The sequence below is a fragment of the Myotis myotis genome, unplaced genomic scaffold (genome assembly GCF_014108235.1).
Source record: "Myotis myotis isolate mMyoMyo1 unplaced genomic scaffold, mMyoMyo1.p scaffold_m19_p_17, whole genome shotgun sequence".
Lineage (NCBI taxonomy): Eukaryota > Metazoa > Chordata > Mammalia > Chiroptera > Vespertilionidae > Myotis > Myotis myotis.
The window spans coordinates 12,128,560-12,148,378 of record NW_023416321.1 but is presented as its reverse complement, the minus strand read 5'-3'; the positions used below and the strand labels follow the sequence as shown (position 1 = coordinate 12,148,378).

Here is a 19,819-nt window from a genome sequence, read left to right as displayed (position 1 = left end):
TGTTTTTAAAAGATAAGCACTAAGAGAATACCATTAGTTTACATTAGTATTTTTAGGTTGTATCTAGCCAGCATGATGCTGAATAACCTGTTTAACTTGTTTTCGCTATATTAACATACTAATAAATGATATCGTTCGATCACTCAGACTGCATTTGCACTACAGCTTTAGTATGAATTCTGTCTTTTGGGTAAATTGATAGCTAATAATGATCTTAAAGACCCTCTAGGCTACTATGTTTCAGACTTAATTTTGACATGGTTGTCTTATTTTTAATAGCTTTTCAGGTTCATACTTAAGGATTCATAGCTTTCTTCTGAAGAACTGAAAGTCCATTCATGTGAATTATTTATTTTATCATACATCCTTTCTGTGTGGTAAGTGGTATTTTCCTTATTTTGAAGAGACGGAAACTGAGACCCAAGTTATTGTTAATATCCAAAGTCATAAGTGATAGAACCGGAAACCAAAGAAGTAGAACTTTGTATTTCTTATAGATCAAGGAGTAGCTTCCTTTTGCTCACTGTTACTTTAAATCTTAGAGTATAGTTATGTAATATATTGACCTCTCCTGTCATTCCCTGGGCACTTTTCACTTTCTCTAGGTAGGTTATTCAGGATATTAATTTCCATTTCCTCCTGATTATATCATTAACCTGAGTTTATTTCACATTGAACTTGTGGGAAACAAAAACTCAATAATCCCAAACCCTTACCATTTATTTTCCTACTAATAGTAAGCTCAGAAAGAATGAAGACAGATCTGCTTAGGCTGGTGAATTGTATCACTATGCTGGACTGTGCTTTTCATCTTATGGTGGAATGGGGAAGAGACCATAAGAGCTAAATAGCTCTTTAACCTTCTACTGAGTCCAGTCATTATAGCATATCTAGTAATTTTTATTTTGAATTTTGTAAGTTCCCCCATAAAATTTTCAAATTTAACAACTTAGGACAAAATATAAAACTTTGAAAATTATGTGGGCCACGCTACTAGTTTGGGTAATAGATGTTAACTGTTAATGAGTTTATTCATATCGAAATTATACTATTATTGTTTGCATATTTATACATTTAGAATCTCAAATCTTTTCTGTAAAATTTCTCCTAGAAACCTTTAGACTTTCATTGGAACTTTTGTTTGATTATCCAACGAGTTAGCGGCTATATCTTTTAATTACTTTGTAGATTTTATAGGGAGGAAGGTTCATCAGGGTGACAGTTATAGTAGGAAAATGAAATTCAACTGATTTGTGACTCCTCACATTTTGCCACTATAAAAGCTTGTGTTTACTTTTTTCTGTTTAAGAAAAGAAAATGAAAAATATAAAAATGTTTAAATCATTCTCCCATCCCATTCTCACCCTGGTAAGAGTTTAGCTTTTCCTTCTAGTGTCTTTCTAAAATCCACATATAAACAAGCAATCTCTGCATACACCAGCATATGTAAAGTGAGTTGTGCTATTCATCACTTACAGTTTATGTTTTTCACTTTTACCTATTGCTAATCGTTCTCCTAATGATGGTGAGTTTTTTAATTATTACATTATTGCTGCAAGAAACCTTTCCACATAGATTTTTGTGTCCTGGAGGCAGATTTGTAAAAGTGGAATTACATGGTCAAAAGGTTTTCATAAATAATGTCAAGTTGCGTTCCAAAAAGATGGCATAAATTTGCCTTTCTACATAAATTTGCCAATGCTAGATGTCTCTCAAATTTTATTAGTTTCATGAATTTTCAAAATGTAGTTTATACTTTATAAAGATTAACATTTATTTTTGTAAAAGACATGCATTTGATAGTACAATATTAAACAGTGATAAAAGTACTGCCAAAAAAATATCAATTGCAGCAATCCTTTTCCCAATTCAGCTCTCTTGAGACCAACTACTTTTAATTTAGCTTTTTTATTTAGTATTTACCTCCATTATTCTAAATATTAGGTTTATATTACTCAGTTCATGAATTTTAGATATTCTCTTTTTACTGCCACTGCGTTGGGTGAAGAGTTACCATATATGCTCAAAAGTAGGTGAGGTTTCCCCACCTGCAGTCATCCCATCACCTTATATTCAAGGACTTAGTCACTTAACACAAGTTTTCGGTTTTATTTGATCCTTGTTTTCTAAACATGCAGATGTTAAATAACAGAACCATAATTAAGAAAAAAGAGAAGAGCAGTTAAAATTTAACCCAGATTTAAGATCAGTCCTCTGACTCATATTATTAGTGTTCATTTTAGCTGTATGGCCTTGGCCAAATTGCTTGGTCTGTTTGAGCCTCTACTCCCTCATCTATAAAATGGGAGTAATAGTACTTATAAAGGTTAAATATATCACTACACATTAAGTGCTTAGACTGTGCCTAACACCAAGTATCGTATAAATGTTAACTGTATTAATAATTATGAGACCTTTGCAAATCACCATAAAAAGTAATCCTGTAAGATGTTATTATGAAATTTACAAATAAACCCCTATAGGGCAAACTATGTTTCTGAACCAAATGAGATAAAAATGAAGACTTACTCTGGAAAACTGTTAGATGATACAAAAAGTGAATCTAATGACAGGTGAAGTATTTCAGAAAGTGACAAAAGCAGTATTTCTAAAATAATATATTCTAATATACTACTCAAATATGCATGTGTAGACTTCTAGGTCTAGCCTGATCCAATTTTCCCACCCACTTTTCTACAAACCTATAAAACCAACAAGGAGCACATATAAATCAAACACTACCTGTGCCTTCAGTATTATTAAGAAACAGTTTAACACAACCTTCAGATTACCTATAAGTAGAGAAATAAATCAGATTCTAAGAGCTCCTTCTGCTCTTTACTGTGGATTTAAAGAGTGGGTGAGGGAAAGCTTAACAGGTTCACTGAAAAAGTTTACGGGCATAGAAGATTTAGATGAAGCACAAAATATCACTTCCAAGAGAAAAATTCCAACACTAAGTTCCAAAATACTGAATACAGGTTTGAAATTTGATAGTTTTTAGCTCTAACCACAGAGAAGAACTTGAAAATAATCTGCCGAAATGGATAGCCTTAAATTATAAGCATTGCTTCATAGGGAAGGGGTGAAGATACGGAGACTTGGAGAAATGGTAGTGAAGAGAAAGAAAAGAGGAAAAAAATTAATGATGCTTCAGGAAAAGAAAGAGAAAGTAAACTTAAGATGTATTCATGGACTAGGAACTCTGACTATGAAATGAATCGAAAGAGAAAAGAGTGGACCATCTCCATACAGAACTGCTCTAAGAAAGAAACAGTGTGAATCAAAGCATTTCAATTGATGGGGGAGGTGGGAAAGAGGAGCAACACCTTGAATCAGAAATATAAAAGTATAAAGAAAGGAACGAACAATAGGAAGAAATCAAGTTAGAGTAGATCAAACTCAGAAAAGTGAAGGAAAAAAGATGAAAAAAGTCAGAAATGAAGACTTCAGCTATAATAAAGTTCCCACTGAACAATAGATTCCAATGTGAATATATAAAACACATTGAAGAAAAGCAGGAAAACAATCCAGAAAATGAGATTCATTTTTTTTTGTTATTTGACAGTTAAATGGAAGATGGGTCTAAAAAAGCCTACTGTGGCCTGGCCAGTGTGATTTGGTAGTTGGGCGTCAACTTATAAATCAGGAGGTCACAGTTCGATTCCCAGTCAGGGCGCATGCCTGGGTTGTGGGCTTGATCCCCAGTTGCAGGAGGCAACCGATCAATGATTCACCCTCATCATTGATGTTTCTATCTCTCCCTCTCCCTTCCTCTCTGAAATCAATAAAAATATTTTAAATCTAATGTGTGTAATTATTGTCCCTAATAAGGAAAAAAAGTGTAATATTTAAAACTATCATTGAAGAAAACTCTGGAAATAAAAGATCTGAGTCTGAACATCAAAAGTTCATATCAGAAGATAAACTCAACAGTAGAGCAACATGAGGAAAGCAAATGCTAACCAATGATTTTATAGTCAGTCAACTGTCCTTCAAATGTCAAGACTGTAGAAAAACAATTTTGACTATGCCAAGAACTCGGGGAATACTGTACTCACTAGCCTTTCCTGAAGAAATTTAAGGGCTCAATTTCATTAGGAAGAGGTGTTTGGGAAATTTTCTGCAAAAAGATTGACAGTGAATACTTCATGTATTTTGTTTTGTTTTTTAGCCCAAGGAATTTTGGGTTTCAACAAAGAACCATTTGCCTGAATATTTACATTGATGGGGAAGTGAGCGTACACAGACCTCATCTTGTAACACCAATGTAACGTCCTTGATCATCACATTCTGTACATGACTGCAGATAGTGTGAACAGGAGCCAGTTCATTTCTAGTTCCTCACTACTGGTCAACCCTCTTTTTTCTTCCAAGGAGACCGAGTTCTACATTGACCTTCACAATAACTGCATCCCTGAATTCAGAGTGAGATCAACATTTTCTGGAATGTTGACAGTCTGATTGCTGAGAATGGTCTTATCCTCACCATAGATGCAGCAAAAAAGGAGTTTTGTTTATCTTTTTGAACTAAGATTAAAATCAAGAGTAGGGACATAACTAGAATAGTACCTAAATGTTACCTGTTCTGACAAAAGAATGCAATCAATAAATTACCTGAGAGAAAGGGAACAGACCAGGGGGAAACTAGAATGAGGTTAATGCATATAGCTTATTAGGAGTGATTCAGAGGGTTTCATCTGAAACAAAGACAGAAAAGGTTAGGTAACAAAAAGATACCCAGTGTACTGCAAAAGATACAGGTGTACCTTGTTATTGCACTCTGCTCTATTGTGCTTCATAGATAACTGCATTTTGAGTGTTTGTGGCAACCCTATACTGAGCAAGCTTATTAGAACCATTTTTCCAATAGAACTTGCTCATTTTGTGTCTCTGTGTCACATTTTGGTAATTCTTGTAACATTTCAAACTTTTTCATTATTTTTTAAATACATATTTTTATTGAATTCAGAGAGGAAGAGAGAGAATCACTGATTGGCTGCCGCCTGCACTCCCCCTACTGGGGATCGAGCCCACAACCCGGGCATGTGCCTCAACTGAAATAGAACCTGGGACCCTTCAGTCTGCAGGCTGATGCTCTATCCACTAAGCCAAACTAGCTAGGGCAAACTTTTTTACTATTTATTGTCATCTGTGATCAGTGATCTTTGACATTACTATTGTAATTGCTTTAGGGAGCCAGCAACCACACCTATGCCAGACAGCAAACTTAATTGATAAATATTGTGTGGGTTCTGATGGGTCATTCCCCATCTTCCCGTCCTGGGCCTCCTTAGTCTGAGACAACAATATTGAAATTAGGCCAATCAATAACCCTATAATGGCCTCTAAGTATTCAAGTGAAAGGAAGAGTTGCATACCTCTCACTCAAAATCTAGAAATGATTAAGCTTACTGAGAAGGGCATGTCAAAAGCTAGGCCTCTTGCCCAGCTGGCATGGCTCAGTGGCTGAACATCGACCTATGAACCAGGAGGTTAAGGTTTGATTCACCATCAGGGCACATGCCTGAGTTGTGTGATCGGTCCCCAGTGTGGAGCATGCTGGAGCCAGCTGACCAGTGATTCTCATCATTGATGTTTCTATCTCTCTATCCCTCTCGCTTCCTCTCTGAAATCAATAAAAAATATATTTTTGTAAAAAGCTAGGCCTCTTGCGGACTCAAGGTTCGATCGGACCCAGGTCCGATTCCGGTCAAGGGCATGTACATTGGTTGCAGGCACATACCCAGTAGGGAGTGTGCAGGAGGCAGCTAATCGATGTTTCTCTCTCATCGATGTTTCTAACTCTCTATCCCTCTCCCTTCCTCTCTGTAAAAAAATCAATAAAATATATTTAAAAAAAAAAAAATGCTAGGCCTCTTGTGCCATAGAGCCAAGTTGTGAATGCAAAGGAAAAAGTCTTGAAATTTAAAAGTGCTATTCCAGTGAACATACAAATGTTACGAAAGTGAAACAGCCTTGTTATGGAGCAAATTTTAGTGGTCTGGATAGAAGATCAAACCAAGTACAACCTTCCTTTAAGCCAAAACCTAATCTAAAGCAAGGCCCTGACTCTCTCGCAGTGTAGGAAGGCTGAGAGTGATGGGGACACTGCAGAAGTTAGAAGCTAGCAAATGTTGGTTCATAAGGTTTAAGGAAAGAAGCCATCTCCATAACAAGTGCAGGATGAAACAGCAAAGTGCTGATGTAAAAGCTGCAACAAGCTGTGCAGAAGACCTAGCTACGACAATGAAGATGGCTACACTAAACAACAGATTTTCAGTGGAAACAGCCTTATATTGGAAGGAGATGCCATTTAGGACTTCCATAGCTAGAGAAGAGAAGTCACTGCCTCACTTCAAAAGCAGGCTGACTCTCTGGTAGGGTCGAATTCATATGGTGAAAATTGAAGCCAGTGCTCATTTACCATTCTGAAAACCCTAGGGCCCTTAAGAATTATGTGAAACCTATTCTGACTATAAGTGGAACAACAAAGCCTGGATGGCTGCACATCTATTTACAACATGGTTTACTGAGTATTTTAAACCTGTTGAGACCTGCTCAGGAAAAAAATAGTAATCACCTACCCTTTTTGCTCCATAGTGACATTTTATGTATTAATTTGAGAGAGAGAAATATCAATTTCTTACTTATGCATTCATTGGTTGATTCTTGTATGTTCCCTGACTGGGGATTGAACCCACAACCTTGGCGTACTGAGCTGACCCTCTAACCAAGTCTGCTACCCAGGCAGGGCTCCAAAGTGGCTTTTAAAAGAATCAGGTGCCTATACTTCTATATAAGAATTTCTGGTGCCAAGAATTAACCAATCAGATGCAACCTTATTATGTAATGTTACCAATAAGATGCTACTCTATTATATCACATATATACTTATGGTTCAAGACACACTGGGCAATTATTGTTGTGTTGGCTGTTGTCATTTTTTAATTTGACAGTCTAAGGAAAAAGGTCAATGACTAAATAGTTAGATATTGCATGTTTTAAAAATTCTTGCAGCACACTGGTTGAAATTGCTTGTCTAGACCAGTGGTCGGCAAACTGCGGCTTGCGAGCCACATGCGGCTCTTTGGCCCCTTGAGTGTGGCTCTTCCTAAGCCTTAGGAAATTAAGTTAATAACAATGTACCTACCTATATAGTTTAAGTTTAAAAAATTTGGCTCTCAAAAGAAATTACAATCGTCGTACTGTTGATATTTGGCTCTGTTGACTAATGAGTTTGCCGACCGCTGGTCTAGACGTTGGCAGTTTTAGAGATGAAACGCAAATTAAGAAATCATCTGTTGTGTGTATTTTAGCACAAATTTTTTTAAATCAACTGATATAATCTCTTTTATAGAGAAGTGACACACCTAGTTTATGGCAAAACTTGAATTACAGGATGAGCTTCTGATTCAGTCAGTGTTCTTACCATCATTATTGTTATTCTTGTTAGCTAACATTGTAGCTAATAAATTTGTGTCTCAGATACGTGGAGTTCTCCATTTTGACACAAACGTTTAGCTTTTCATTATAAAATAAAATTACCATTCCTCAGGGCTAGGTTTTCATTTTTCAAATTCCATTTGCCAAATTTTGAACTAAGGTCTTTTAGGGATGTATATAAGTGCTGTGTCATGTATTACTAATTTGTACTTTTAAGATTGAACATTTTCATGATCCCAAAGGAAAAGAAGAGACTCATTCGGGATGTTTGACGGTTATGATAGCTGCAGTGAGGACACAAGCAGCAGCTCCAGCTCCGAGGAGAGTGAAGAGGAAGTTGCTCCTTTACCTTCTAATCTCCCCATTATCAAAAACAATGGACAAGTCTACACGTACCCAGATGGCAAATCTGGCATGGGTGAGTATGAGTGCCTCAGCCTTCGCCTGCTGTACAGCTTTGTTTTAAGGTTATGTTTGATTCCATATCTTCTGTCATTTCCCTCCCTTAGAATTTTTAAAGGGCAGCTTGAAGAAACTTACAGTTCTAGAGTAGATCATTGGGTTTGTGCTTGATCTCTTTATTTTGTCTGCCAACCACCTTCCAGGGGAAAGCAAGTAAAACAAAATGAAAAGAGAAGGCTGTTGAGAAATTTAATGTGGACTTAAATTTTAAGATTAGATAATGAAATCTTACGTGATTGAAAGTGTGTAAGATAATACTTACAGATTTGAAAGAGACTTTTCCTCTATGACAATTTCTTGTAAGTTTTCTGTTTTAATACTTCCAGTGATTGGGTATCTAGTGAATATTCTTTATATTAAACCAAAAGTATCTATGCTCTAACTTCTATCTTTTGGTCTTAATGTTGCTTTTTATTTTTTTTATATTTTTCGTATTGATTTCAGAGAGATTTTAAAGGTTTGTAAATAAGGAGAGAGAGAGAGAATCATTGATCGGCTGCCTCCTGCACACCCCCTACTGGGGATCAAACCCAGAACCCAGGCATATGCCCTGATAAGAATCGATCTATGACCTCCTAGTTTATGAATCGACACTAAACCACTGAGCAACACCAGCCAGGCTTAATGTTGCTTTTTATTTTTTATTTTTATTTATTTTTATTTTTTTTTAAATATATATTTTATTGATTTTTTTTACAGAGAGGAAGGGAGAGGGATAGAGAGTTAGAAACATCAATGAGGGAGAAACATCGATCAGCTGCCTCCTGCACACTCCCCACTGGGGATGTGCCCGCAACCAAGGCACATGCCCTTGACCGGACTCGAACCCGGGACCCTTGAGTCCGCAGGCTGACGCTCTATTCACTGAGCCAAACCGGTTAGGGCTTAATGTTGCTTTTTAAAGGTACACAGATAATTCTAATTTTTGTACGGTGACATAGTTCTAGCATGTCTCTGGCACACTAAGTAACCTTAGTTGCCCTAGCCATTTCTCATAGTAGCACAGGGATTTAATTCTTCAGTATCCTGCTTACTTGTTTCTGGGGATACTTTAGATTATACAGTAATAGGGTAACAATTTGTCCAAGACTGTCCTGGATTTAGGATTGAAAGATCCACATCCTGGAAATACCTCAGGCAAACGGTTGGTCACGTGGTGTGATTAGGGCAGAAGGGGGTTCAGTCTTTTCTCTCCCTTCTTTTCAGGACAGTATGTTTCCATTCATGCCAACAAAATTGCTTTAACATTTTTTTAAACTAATACTGAATTTACAAATAACTAAAACCCTTTGATCTGTACCACATGAAATAAACCAATTAAACCAGTCATGTGCTTTTGTGGTTGATCTTTTTTTTAAACCAAGGTATAAGACTTTGAAGCTCTTCAGTAACCTTTTACTTACTAAATTCAGCCATCTTGTGCCCTGGCCTAAAGGCTCAGTTGATTGGAGTGTCGTCCATTACATCTAAAAGGTTATGGGTTCGATTCTAGGTCAGGCACATGCCTAGGTTGTGGGTTCAATCCCCAGTCAGGGTGCTTACAGTAAGCAACTGATCAATGTTTCTCTCTCACCCTCTCCCTCTTCTTTTCTCTCCTCGTCCATCCCTCCTTGTCTTCCCTCTCCCTTTGACTCCCTCTCCTTCTTTCTCTAAAATCAATTAAAAATAAACTTTAAAAAGGAAAAAAAGAAACACAGTATGACAAATTCTCAAAAAAAAAAAAATTGAAAAGTACAACCGTATAACTAAGCAGTTCCACTCCTGGGTATATTCCTGTTTATCTTTTTTGAACTTCAGTTCTTGTGACCCTTCTTCTTTCTGTTCTGCCCTTCACGTTATTGTCCATTAAGCTAATGATGCACAATAATAGAATTTTGTTGCCCTTTTTAGTTAATAATAGAGCATATACCTCAAGCTCAGGCCCTATCCCTTTGTCTTGTCCCTGAACATATCTGGAGAGATTAGTTCTTTTGCCCTTTGCGTTTTTCCAAGAATTGGTTTTTTAGGTATCAATCTCTGCAATATTTTAAAGGCTTACACGATACTTTGTATTATTCCTCAGTTGTGTTACACCTTTCATCTTTGTTTATAACCCTTTCAAACCCTGCAGCTCATACTGTAGATGAGAATGCCTGGCACCTGGTGAGCACTAAGGAAATGTTAGTTGAATCTGACTTGTATTTGTTTGTGTCTTTTGACCCTTTTTAGAGCCTGTCAGACCTTCAGTACTCCTAGCGATGGCATCATACCAATCTTTTCTCTTAACTTTTGTCTAGGCTTTTCTACCTTTTCTACCATTTGTATAGCAACAGATAGAAGAAATTTTCTTTCCTTGAGAAGGAAACTTTTTAAATTAAAACTTTTAGGTAATTGGAGAAATTATTAAACTGTTAGATTAAAATTGATTTTATTATATGATCATGACACCAGTCTTTTTTATTTTGTCTATTAGCTACCTGTGAAATGTGTGGGATGGTTGGTGTGCGAGATGCTTTTTACTCCAAAACAAAGCGTTTCTGCAGTGTTTCATGTTCAAGAAGTTATTCGTCTAATTCCAAGAAGGCAAGCATTTTGGCCAGACTTCAGGTAACGGTACAGAAACCTTCTTATTCTTTATATCTGTTATTTCTATGGCTTTCACTGTTTATCTTTCATTTGATGTGATTCACCGCACTCCACTCTGCCCCATTGGTCAGTTATCATTTTACACCCCACATTTTTAGGAAGTAGCTCCCATGTTTGTTCCATATGTAGAATTGACAACTATTATAAATAGACAAGGCATATTATCCAGAATAAACTGAATTTTATAAGTGGGTTAAAAAACCCTTTTTCTAAATAATTACAAATATAATAAATACCTTTCTATATGCAGAAATCGAAGCCATTTTCCCTCTTGTTTTCTTTTGAGTTAACATTAAGGTAGAATCTTTCAGCATTTGAGGGGATATGATTTCCCTTTGGTTTTCTTTTCCCATCATTTTTGCTTTGTACTTTTGATAACCCATTTGATACCTTGCCCAAATGTATTTGGTTAATCCAACTAACCTTTTTGAAAACATTCATGATATAGAAGGAAAATCATATTTCTCTGTATATCAATACCTACCGAATAACTGGAAAGTTGACCATTTGTCTAAGATTTACTACTGTAGCATATAAACAATGTTTTAAAGGCATTGCATATCTGAGTTTTGTAATACATTTTATTTTTGTGATCACATTTTTCTTATTCTCCTTTAATTTATTACTGTGATCATTACATAGCACTGAAAGGATTATTTAAGTCCCCCAAATTAAGGAAATACATCACTTAGATGTATTTCTATATTTCAGAAAGACAGTGCCTAAAGATCCTGAGCATTGGTCTGTACCCAAATGGATGGCAGTTTGTCACACTGTGAATTTGGCCCATGATCATTTTGTCATTGATCTTTTGCGTTAGCGCTAAAGGTATAAACCTCAGTCACTTACTCTTTAAACGTTAAATTATCTTTTCTTACCATATAAATAGCAATGCTTGGCAACCTGCATGAGTGAATAACCACTGGTTTTATCTAGTAAAAGAAAGAATCAAGTACCCACCACAGCCTATATTTTAACATCTTATGGGATGTAATTTTTTATTAACATATTAATTTGCATATTGCTATTTTTGTCTATGCCAGCTCTGCTACCCATATTAGATATCTACATTGTGCCAGAACTCAAGAATACATTTCTCATGTTAAAATTCCTTGTATGTTCCCTCTGCTTTAATAATTTTCTAAACCCTCAATGTTTACTTAAGCAGAATGAGTAGTATGCAATCAAATTAGTTTTTGATGGGGGGGAGGTGAAAAGAATCCTATTTACTTAACTCTTCTTGTTTTAGGGTAAGCCTCCAACAAAGAAAGCAAAAGTTCTTCAGAAACAACCTTTAGTTGCTAAACTAGCCGCATATGCTCAGTATCAAGCTACCTTGCAAAATCAAGCAAAGACTAAAGCAGGTAATGTGAGTGAATGTAATAGAGGTGAAATAATTTGATAGATTCATCTAGTTTTAATTAGTGACATTCTAATTTGGTTTCTAGTAAACTAAGCTATTTCTATGCCCTATTAGCACATGACACTAGGCTTCCTGATACTTGTGACAGCGTCCTTTATATTAATGGTTTTTATCTGGTTTGGTATTTTTTATGTACTGTTTGTCAGTGCTTTGGGTGGTAGGGAGCGTTGTGAAGGTAATTGGCAAAGAAATAGGACATTTAGCAGGCTTCAGGGGGGTTGGGTAGAAGCGAGTCAAAAGAGAAAAGGACCATTCTAATAGGATATTCTCTGGCCGGGAGGTAAATAAGGAGTACAGTAATGAAAGCCCTACTATTAGGTGGTAGATACTGGATAGACTTAGCCCTGGGCTCACGTAAGAACTGTGTGGGAATAAAAACAAGTAGCCATAGCCATGTTAGTTATGAGCACCTGCTCAGCTGTTCGTGGCTTCTCATAACTGGAGAGCTCTTACTTCACTTCTGAGGAATATATGTTGTATGTAAAAGAGTTTAACTGCTATTTGTTTGCAAATGTGACTGATGCCAAAATTCATGTTCATCTAGAGAAGTTCTTTAATCTTTACATAAAAACACAACTTGAAAGGTGCTAAATTAATTTTATATCAATTCACATTTTAAAATAATAGCCTTTTTAACACATTGTATGTGGGAAACGTATTTATACGTTTTACGTTGACTGATAGTAGAGCGCGGGACACGTTATGTTATAGACGCGGGATACGTTTTTTATAGACTAGCGGTAGAATGTGGGTAACGTATAAATACGTAAACCAAAGTTATCGTAATTTTACTGAACGTTGCCATTTGCGCAAAAAATTAGCAAAAATGGCCCGCGCCACCTGTTAGCGCGCAATAAAAACTACCCACAAACAGTGTGTTAAAGATAAAAGATTTGAGAATTGTAATATATCTAAATTTCTTTTTTTTTCAACAGTAGTCTCCATGGAAGGTTTCAGCTGGGGTAACTACATCAATAGCAATAGCTTTATAGCAGCTCCAGTTACCTGCTTTAAACATGTGAGTATGGAATTTCTCACCTCAAATTGAAACGCTTATTTATTGCTAAATCTAGAGGTACAATAACACCTAAGCATCTTATCCTTAGATCTTTATTTTATACCTTGTAATGGAAATGTTTTTTATTTTACCTATCAATAGCTAAAAAATAACTTCTATAAGTTTTATAAGTAAAAGCTTTTTATAAAGAAATTGCAATCTGAAATTATTTTAAACAAGGAAAAATACTAATCTCATCCAATTTTTATATTAAGTTGCTGGTTTTGTATAAAAAATAGTTATACAGTGGCAATGTCATGTCATTCAACAATAGAAATCGTCTATTATGTATGTTACCTAAATCTTTGTGATTTGGCCTGATAATTCAGAAAAGAAAGGGTCTGTCTTCCAGTTTTATTTTTGTCTCCAAATGTAAAAGCACCAAAGCACAGAAGGAACTATTAGTAATACAGTATTGTGGGCTGAAATATGTGGTATATATATCGTGCATAACCCATTCCTAGATTTTTTTTAAGCAATTAGATTGTTACAAAGCATCAGAAATTATTCAGTTATGTTTAATATGTATCTGATGAGAAGTTCTTTCCTTTTGATTCTATTTCTTTTTGATTCAAGAGCCTGTGATAAACTATCTGCAATTTTTTTTTTCTACGATGCTTTTGTAACCTGACTACAAGTTCAATTTATATATAAAGGTTCTATCTGCTACTGACCATGTATAAAAAAGAGAATTTAGAAAAATAATGAATGAAATTTTGTTTACACTTAACATTTTATTAAGTTAGGGCTATACTTTTAAATAATAGCATGTAAACAAAACTGAGTTTGAGTTCTTGCTGTGGAAATCCAAATGAATTTTCATTCATTCATGGCTAATACAAGATCTTGATCAAGGCCAAGCATATTAATTTAGTGGTAGAAATATAAATTAAAGCAAGTTCATTCATTTGCTGGTTTTCTTTCTTAAAAGTACAAGTGTTAAGCCCTTAGTCCTGGTGGCACGGTAACTATCTGAACCAACTTACGTGGAATCTTAGATACTTATCACAGTGTAACTTGGGTGATTTATTTTGCTGTAATGTTGATAGTGGTGTCACGTTTGTGAGAGCTATTAAATACATGGCAACAGCAGCTTTAAAGAGAATTACTAAACAAATCTTTAACTGTCTCTTGGGATAGTTCCTTCTGGTACTAAAAAGCTCAGAATTAGTTTGCTTTCAGTTGCAATAAGTCTTTCATCCCAGATTCCTGGAACACTTGTCTGTTGTCTCCTGAATAGCCTTTATTCTTTACTATCTTTATTTTAATATTGGTTTTTATGTTTCAGTATCATAAGCCATGTCTAGTTATTTTATGTAAGTAGTCAAGAATATTTTTTAAATAGCATATCAAAGTCTCAATTTCATGTTTTATTTCACATCCATATCTTTGAATAATAAAACTATATTAAAATTCTTTGCAAGAAAATCTCAATTATAATAATGAAATTGATTTTCTTTTCAACTTTGCTTTATTAAGATTAAAGTATTATCCTATATATTAAAAGGGTAATATGCAAATTGTCCATTCGACCAGAGTTCAACCAGGGGCGGGGCCGGTCCACCAACCTCCTGTGTCGTCGTCCCCCACCCCCACCCCCACCCCCTACCCCCACTGGTCCAGGGCGGGCCAGCCAGACCCCGCCATGCACCGGGCCTCTACTTTTATAAATAGAGCATCTAGCTTTAATCGTGTTATCAATAATGAATGCTGTGGCCCTGGCAGGTGTGGCTCAGTTGGTTGGAGCATACACCAGAATGTGGTGGGTTTGATTCCTGGTCAGGGCACATATCCAGGTTGCAGGTTCAGTCCCCAGTTGGGGCACTTAGGTAGGCAACCGTTCAATGTTTCTCTCTTATCTGTCTATCTGTATCTCAGTTTCCCCCCTTACCCTCCCTCTCTCTAAAATCATTTTTTTCCTTTTTTCTAAAATCAGCTTTAAAATAATAATAATACAGTGGAGACTCCTCATTTGCACGCAGAGGCGAGGCATCTGTTACCGAGTGCCTTTCTGCTCCACTCATCTTTCTTTACTGCCTTCTCCTTATCAAATAGGAAAAAACTTACATTGGTAATTTCTAAGTATATATTAGTACTAATGACTTTGCTCTGTGGCTTAACCAGCATCTTCATCTGAAACCATTTGGTTTAGGAGATCACACCTCATGCTACACTTGATTTTGTTGTTTAGAGTTGACTCTTCATGGTTCTCCCCCTGAGATACGCTTTTAGGTCTCCAGGGAGGGTTACTATTACTAGCTTTGGCTTTAGAAAACCTACTGTCGGCATCAGCTGGAAACATGAGATCTGCCTAACACTGGTTCATCAGTAGGGCCTGCTTCCTCCAAACTCTATATACGCCTTGTCTTCAACATGAGCACAGGTTGGGAGCCTTTCCCTGCTAGGGGATTCTTTATTCAAACATAATTTTTTAAAAATCCAATGTGGCCCTAGCTGGTTTGGCTCAGTGGATAGAACGTCAGCCTATGGGCTGAAGGGTCCCGGGTTCACTTCCAGTCAAGGGCACATGCCCGGGTTGCAGGCTTGATCCCCACTAGGGAGTGTGCAGGAGGCAGCCGATCAATGATTCTCTCTCCTCATTGATGTTTCTATCTCTCTCTCCCTCTCTAAAAAGAAATCAATAAAAACATACTTAAAAAATAACAACATCCAGTGTGTAACATAGAAGCAGAGTTGTTCTGATTGAACCAGGAATTTGGGGGGAGGCTGGTGTGATAACTGCACTATTTATGCATAGTGGTTTATACTCAACTAGAGGCCCGGTGCACAAAAATTTGTGCACTCGGGGGGAAGGGGGGTCCATCAGCCCTGCCTGTGCCCTCTCGCGGTCTGGGACCCCTCGGGAGATAACGACCTGCTGGCTTAGGCCTGCTCCCGGGTGGCAGAGGGCAGGCCCAATCCCTAGGTGCAACCCCTGGTCGGGCTCAGAGAAGGGCCGATTGGCTAGTTGGGGCGCTGCCCCTGTCATGCACAGAGCAGGGCGGATCGGGAGGTTGCAATGCCACCCTCAGTCACGCTCAGGGTAGGGCCAATTGGGGGCTTGGGGCACCTCCCCCTGTCACACTCAAGGCAGGGTAGATGGGGAGGTTGCGGCGCCACCCCCTGTCATGCACAGAGCAGGGCGGATCGGGAGGTTGCAATGCCACCCTCAGTCACGCTCAGGGTAGGGCCAATTGGGGGCTTGGGGCACCTCCCCCTGTCACACTCAAGGCAGGGTAGATGGGGAGGTTGCGGCGCCACCCCCTGTCATGTACAGAGCAGGGCCAATCGGGGTTGGGGCGCTGCCCCCTGTCACTCACAGAGCAGGGCCCATCAGGGGGGTTGGGGCTCCGTACCCTGTCACACACAGAGCAGGGTCGATCATGGGGTTGGGGAGCTGCCCCCTGTCACACACAGAGCAGGGCCAATCAGGGTGATGGGGAGCTCCCCCCTGTCACTCACAGAGTAGGGCCGATAGGGGAGTTGGGGCACCGCCCCTGTCACACACAGAGCAGGGCGGATCAGGGGTTTGGGGCGCCGCACCCTGTCACACTCAGGGCAGGGCCCGTGGCGGGGAGGGGGGGTGGGGGGGGGTTGGGGCGCCGCACCCTGTCACACACAGAGCCGCAGGGCAATCAGGGGGTTGGGGAGCTCCCCCCTATCAGGCACAGAGCAGGGCTGATCAGGGTGTTTGGGCGCTGCCCCCGTCACGCTGATCCCGGTGCCGGGAGGCCTCGCGACTCCGCTGATCCCGGTGCTGGGAGGCATATTACCCTTTTACTATATAGGTTAGAGGCCTGGTGCACGTGTGGGAGGTGGCTGGTTTGCCCTGAAGGGTGTCCTGGATCATGGTAGGGGTCCCCACTGGGTTGCCTGGCCAGCCTGGGTGAGGGGATGATGGCTGTTTGCAGCTGGTCACACACCCTTCAGGGTGGGGGTCCCCACTGGGGTGCCTGGCCACTCTTTGTGAGGGGCTGAGGGCTGTTTTCAGGCTGGGACTGAAGCTCCCAACTGCTCCTTTTTTTCTTTTTCTTTTTTTATTCTGGGCCACCTTTAGCTCTGAGGCTCCAGCTCTTAGGCCTCTGCTCCTGAAAGCAGGTATCTGGTTTGTTTTGGTTCTATAATCGAAACTCTGTATCAACTCCAGCTCTGAGATCCCAGCCTGCTGAAAGCTGGTTTCTGGGGTTTTGTTTAGCTTCTATATTTGTTACAATGTTTCTTAAACTGCAGGCTCAGAGGCCAGCAAGGCAGGCGGGGAACGTTGGAGTCCTCTGTCACTGAAGCAAGCAAGCCTCATGTTAGTTTCAAGCTGCCTGGCTGCCGGCCACCATCTTGGCTGGCAGTTAATTTGCATATCTCGCTGATTAGCCAATGGGAAGGGTAGCGGTCGTACACCAATTACCATGTTTCTCTTTTATTAGATAGGATTACAACAGCATTTGATGTTTTTTATAATTTAGCAATGGAAATGAAGCTCAATTGTCATTAAATGTATCTACTTAGAAATCTGTATATTATGGTTGCCACATTTCTGATGTATCTTTTATCTAGGTGGTAGTTTTCAGACTTTTTTTTTTTTTAAGCATCAGCATTCCCCTTTTCCCTAATAAACATAGCTAGGATAAGAGGAAGCTGTTCTGATTGTCTGAAAGAGGTGTGTGGGGGGTGGGGAGGGGGGGTGTCAATTGGGGAAAAAGGAGACATATGTAAAACTTTAGACAATAAAAAAAAGGAATAAAGACATATGTAATACATATGTAATAAAGTTTCATCTTTTTCTACTTGATGCACTTTAGTAATCATATGCCTATTAGTCTTAAAATAGTCTAATGATGGCTTTTTCTCCATTTGCCATATCATCATTGGGGTTGATTTTTTTTTATTACCTATATGCAATTTCAAGTCTAACCTCTGCCCACTTAAATTCTATTAATATTGAAAATTGTGTGTGATTAGCAAAAGTTACAAGTTGGCCCTGGCCAGTGTTGCTCAGTGGTTGGAGCGTCTGTCCCCCCCCCCCCCCCCCCCCCAGACCAAATGGTTGCAGGTTCGATACCTAGTCCAGGACAGGAACCTCGATCGCAGGTTCCCCAGCCCTGGTAGAAGCAAGTGCAGGGGCGAGTGTAGGAGGCAACCAATTGATGTGTCTCTTCACGTCGATGTTTCTCCCTCTCTCTCTTTCTCTCTGTCTCTCTCTTTCTCTCCCCTTCTCTTTCCCACTCTCTCTAGAGATCAATGGAAAAGACATCCTCAGGTGAGGATTAAATAAGAAAATTATAGGTTGGCAGCTCTATGGAAGGAAATCTGTATTTCTGCCGTGAATCAGCCCTCTGAGAGTCTAAATGCCAGCCACCCAGGCTGCTGGACTGTCTGGGAACATTCTTGAAGTGCAGAAAATAAGGCTTCCCATCGAATTACTTCCTTGCAGACAGTCAGGTGGAGGTTATACATTTGTGCTGGGGAGCCCTCAGCATTTGGACGTGGCCGTGTCGGCAGGACCTGATGATAGCTTACCTTGCAGGGAAGGAGAGTCGCTCCCAGATAGCCTCACGAGCGGCCTGGAGCAGGAAGTGGTGAAGCAGATCTTCCTGGTTTGGGAGGAGCCTGAGGTGGACCTCTCGCCCTGAGTCTGGAAGGTAAATTTGTTGTTACCTGTAACTTATGGTTCTGCTAGTTCATGCTATGCCAATCCAGACTTTCAGAGGTATCCCTCCTGCCAGCAAGAGAAGACAGATGACTTGGATGAAGATGGCTGTCAAGCCCTGGGTCATTTAGTCTTCCACACTTAAGAATATTCATTTTAAACAAAAGGGCATTATCTATAAAATTACCTTATTTCAACACATCGAGCACATACTATTCAGTGACTATTGTGCTCTTTTTTGTTGTTTTTTCTACTTTTTTTTTCTTAGAGTAAACCATATGGATTGGTTTAAGAGGGCCTAGCAGAACCACAAACTTACAGGCAAGAACAAATGTCACTTTCTGCTACTTTCTCCTATACCAATCCAGACTGTAGGGACCAGAACATAGTATCCCCGCTAAAGTCAACATGCACTTTATTTTTTAAGTGAGCATATTGATACTTTGTTTTCTTTAATGTGACTAAAAGTTATTTTCTCCAAACAATTGTTAAGGCTTTTTAAAAAAAATCAGTATGACATTGTCATATCTAGTTCAAAAAGGAGTCCTGTCTGCCAAATGTACTTAGCAATGTGCCAACATAAACCCCAGCTACTCAGCAATACCATGCCTCTTTCTTCTCAATGAAAAATAAACCCATTCCATAAGATTTGGCAGCCAAACACAGAGGGATGGATGAATACCCTACCTTAATTCAATACATTTAACTACATCTGTCGACTCTAATTGGTCCATCCTCACAGAATTGAATACATGGTCTTTGTGTTAATTTATCTTAGCTTAATCTGTGTTACTATCTTCCTCCCAGCCTCTCCTTTTCTGGTCATATCTGCTGGCAATAGGGATGGCCCTACAGTCTAGAGTGATACAGGGGGAGATAGCAGAACCCGAAGAGTCCAGTATTTCCGTTTTTTTAAAAAGCAGGAAGAGGTCATCATGACGGAGGTATTATTTTTTTTGCACAGCTCAGGGAGGTAGTTACATGCACCCTTCCAGAATCACACATAGTTGAGATAGGTCATTGTCTTCAAGTTTATTTGCTCCTTCAAGCAATAGCCATAAATTGATTCTGTGTTTGGTGCCAGACTTATCCTAGCTCAGTATCATTTGACATTTTCTTCCTCTCCTTCAGAAGTTCCATGTAAAGTATTGAGAGGATAGGG

At 38.9% G+C, this 19,819-nt stretch overlaps 1 protein-coding gene across 11 annotated transcripts in view; it reads left to right on the top strand.

Annotated features, from left to right (window-relative positions):
- The window catches only part of MBTD1 (mbt domain containing 1), a 47,329-nt gene that overhangs the window by 4,799 nt on the left and 22,711 nt on the right, over positions 1-19,819 (top strand). For 7 of the 11 annotated variants that reach the window (XM_036339374.1, XM_036339373.1, XM_036339382.1 and 4 more), the window contains 5 exons: positions 280-377; positions 7,689-7,864; positions 10,361-10,500; positions 11,783-11,897; positions 12,892-12,974. In XM_036339374.1, coding sequence (XP_036195267.1) covers positions 7,711-7,864; positions 10,361-10,500; positions 11,783-11,897; positions 12,892-12,974 — 492 coding nt within the window. In that variant the 5' untranslated portion in view covers positions 280-377; positions 7,689-7,710. Of the gene's footprint in view, positions 1-279; positions 378-7,663; positions 7,865-10,360; positions 10,501-11,782; positions 11,898-12,891; positions 12,975-19,819 lie in introns of all 11 variants that reach the window. The other 4 variants (XM_036339376.1, XM_036339378.1, XM_036339383.1 and 1 more) reach the window with 4 other exon arrangements.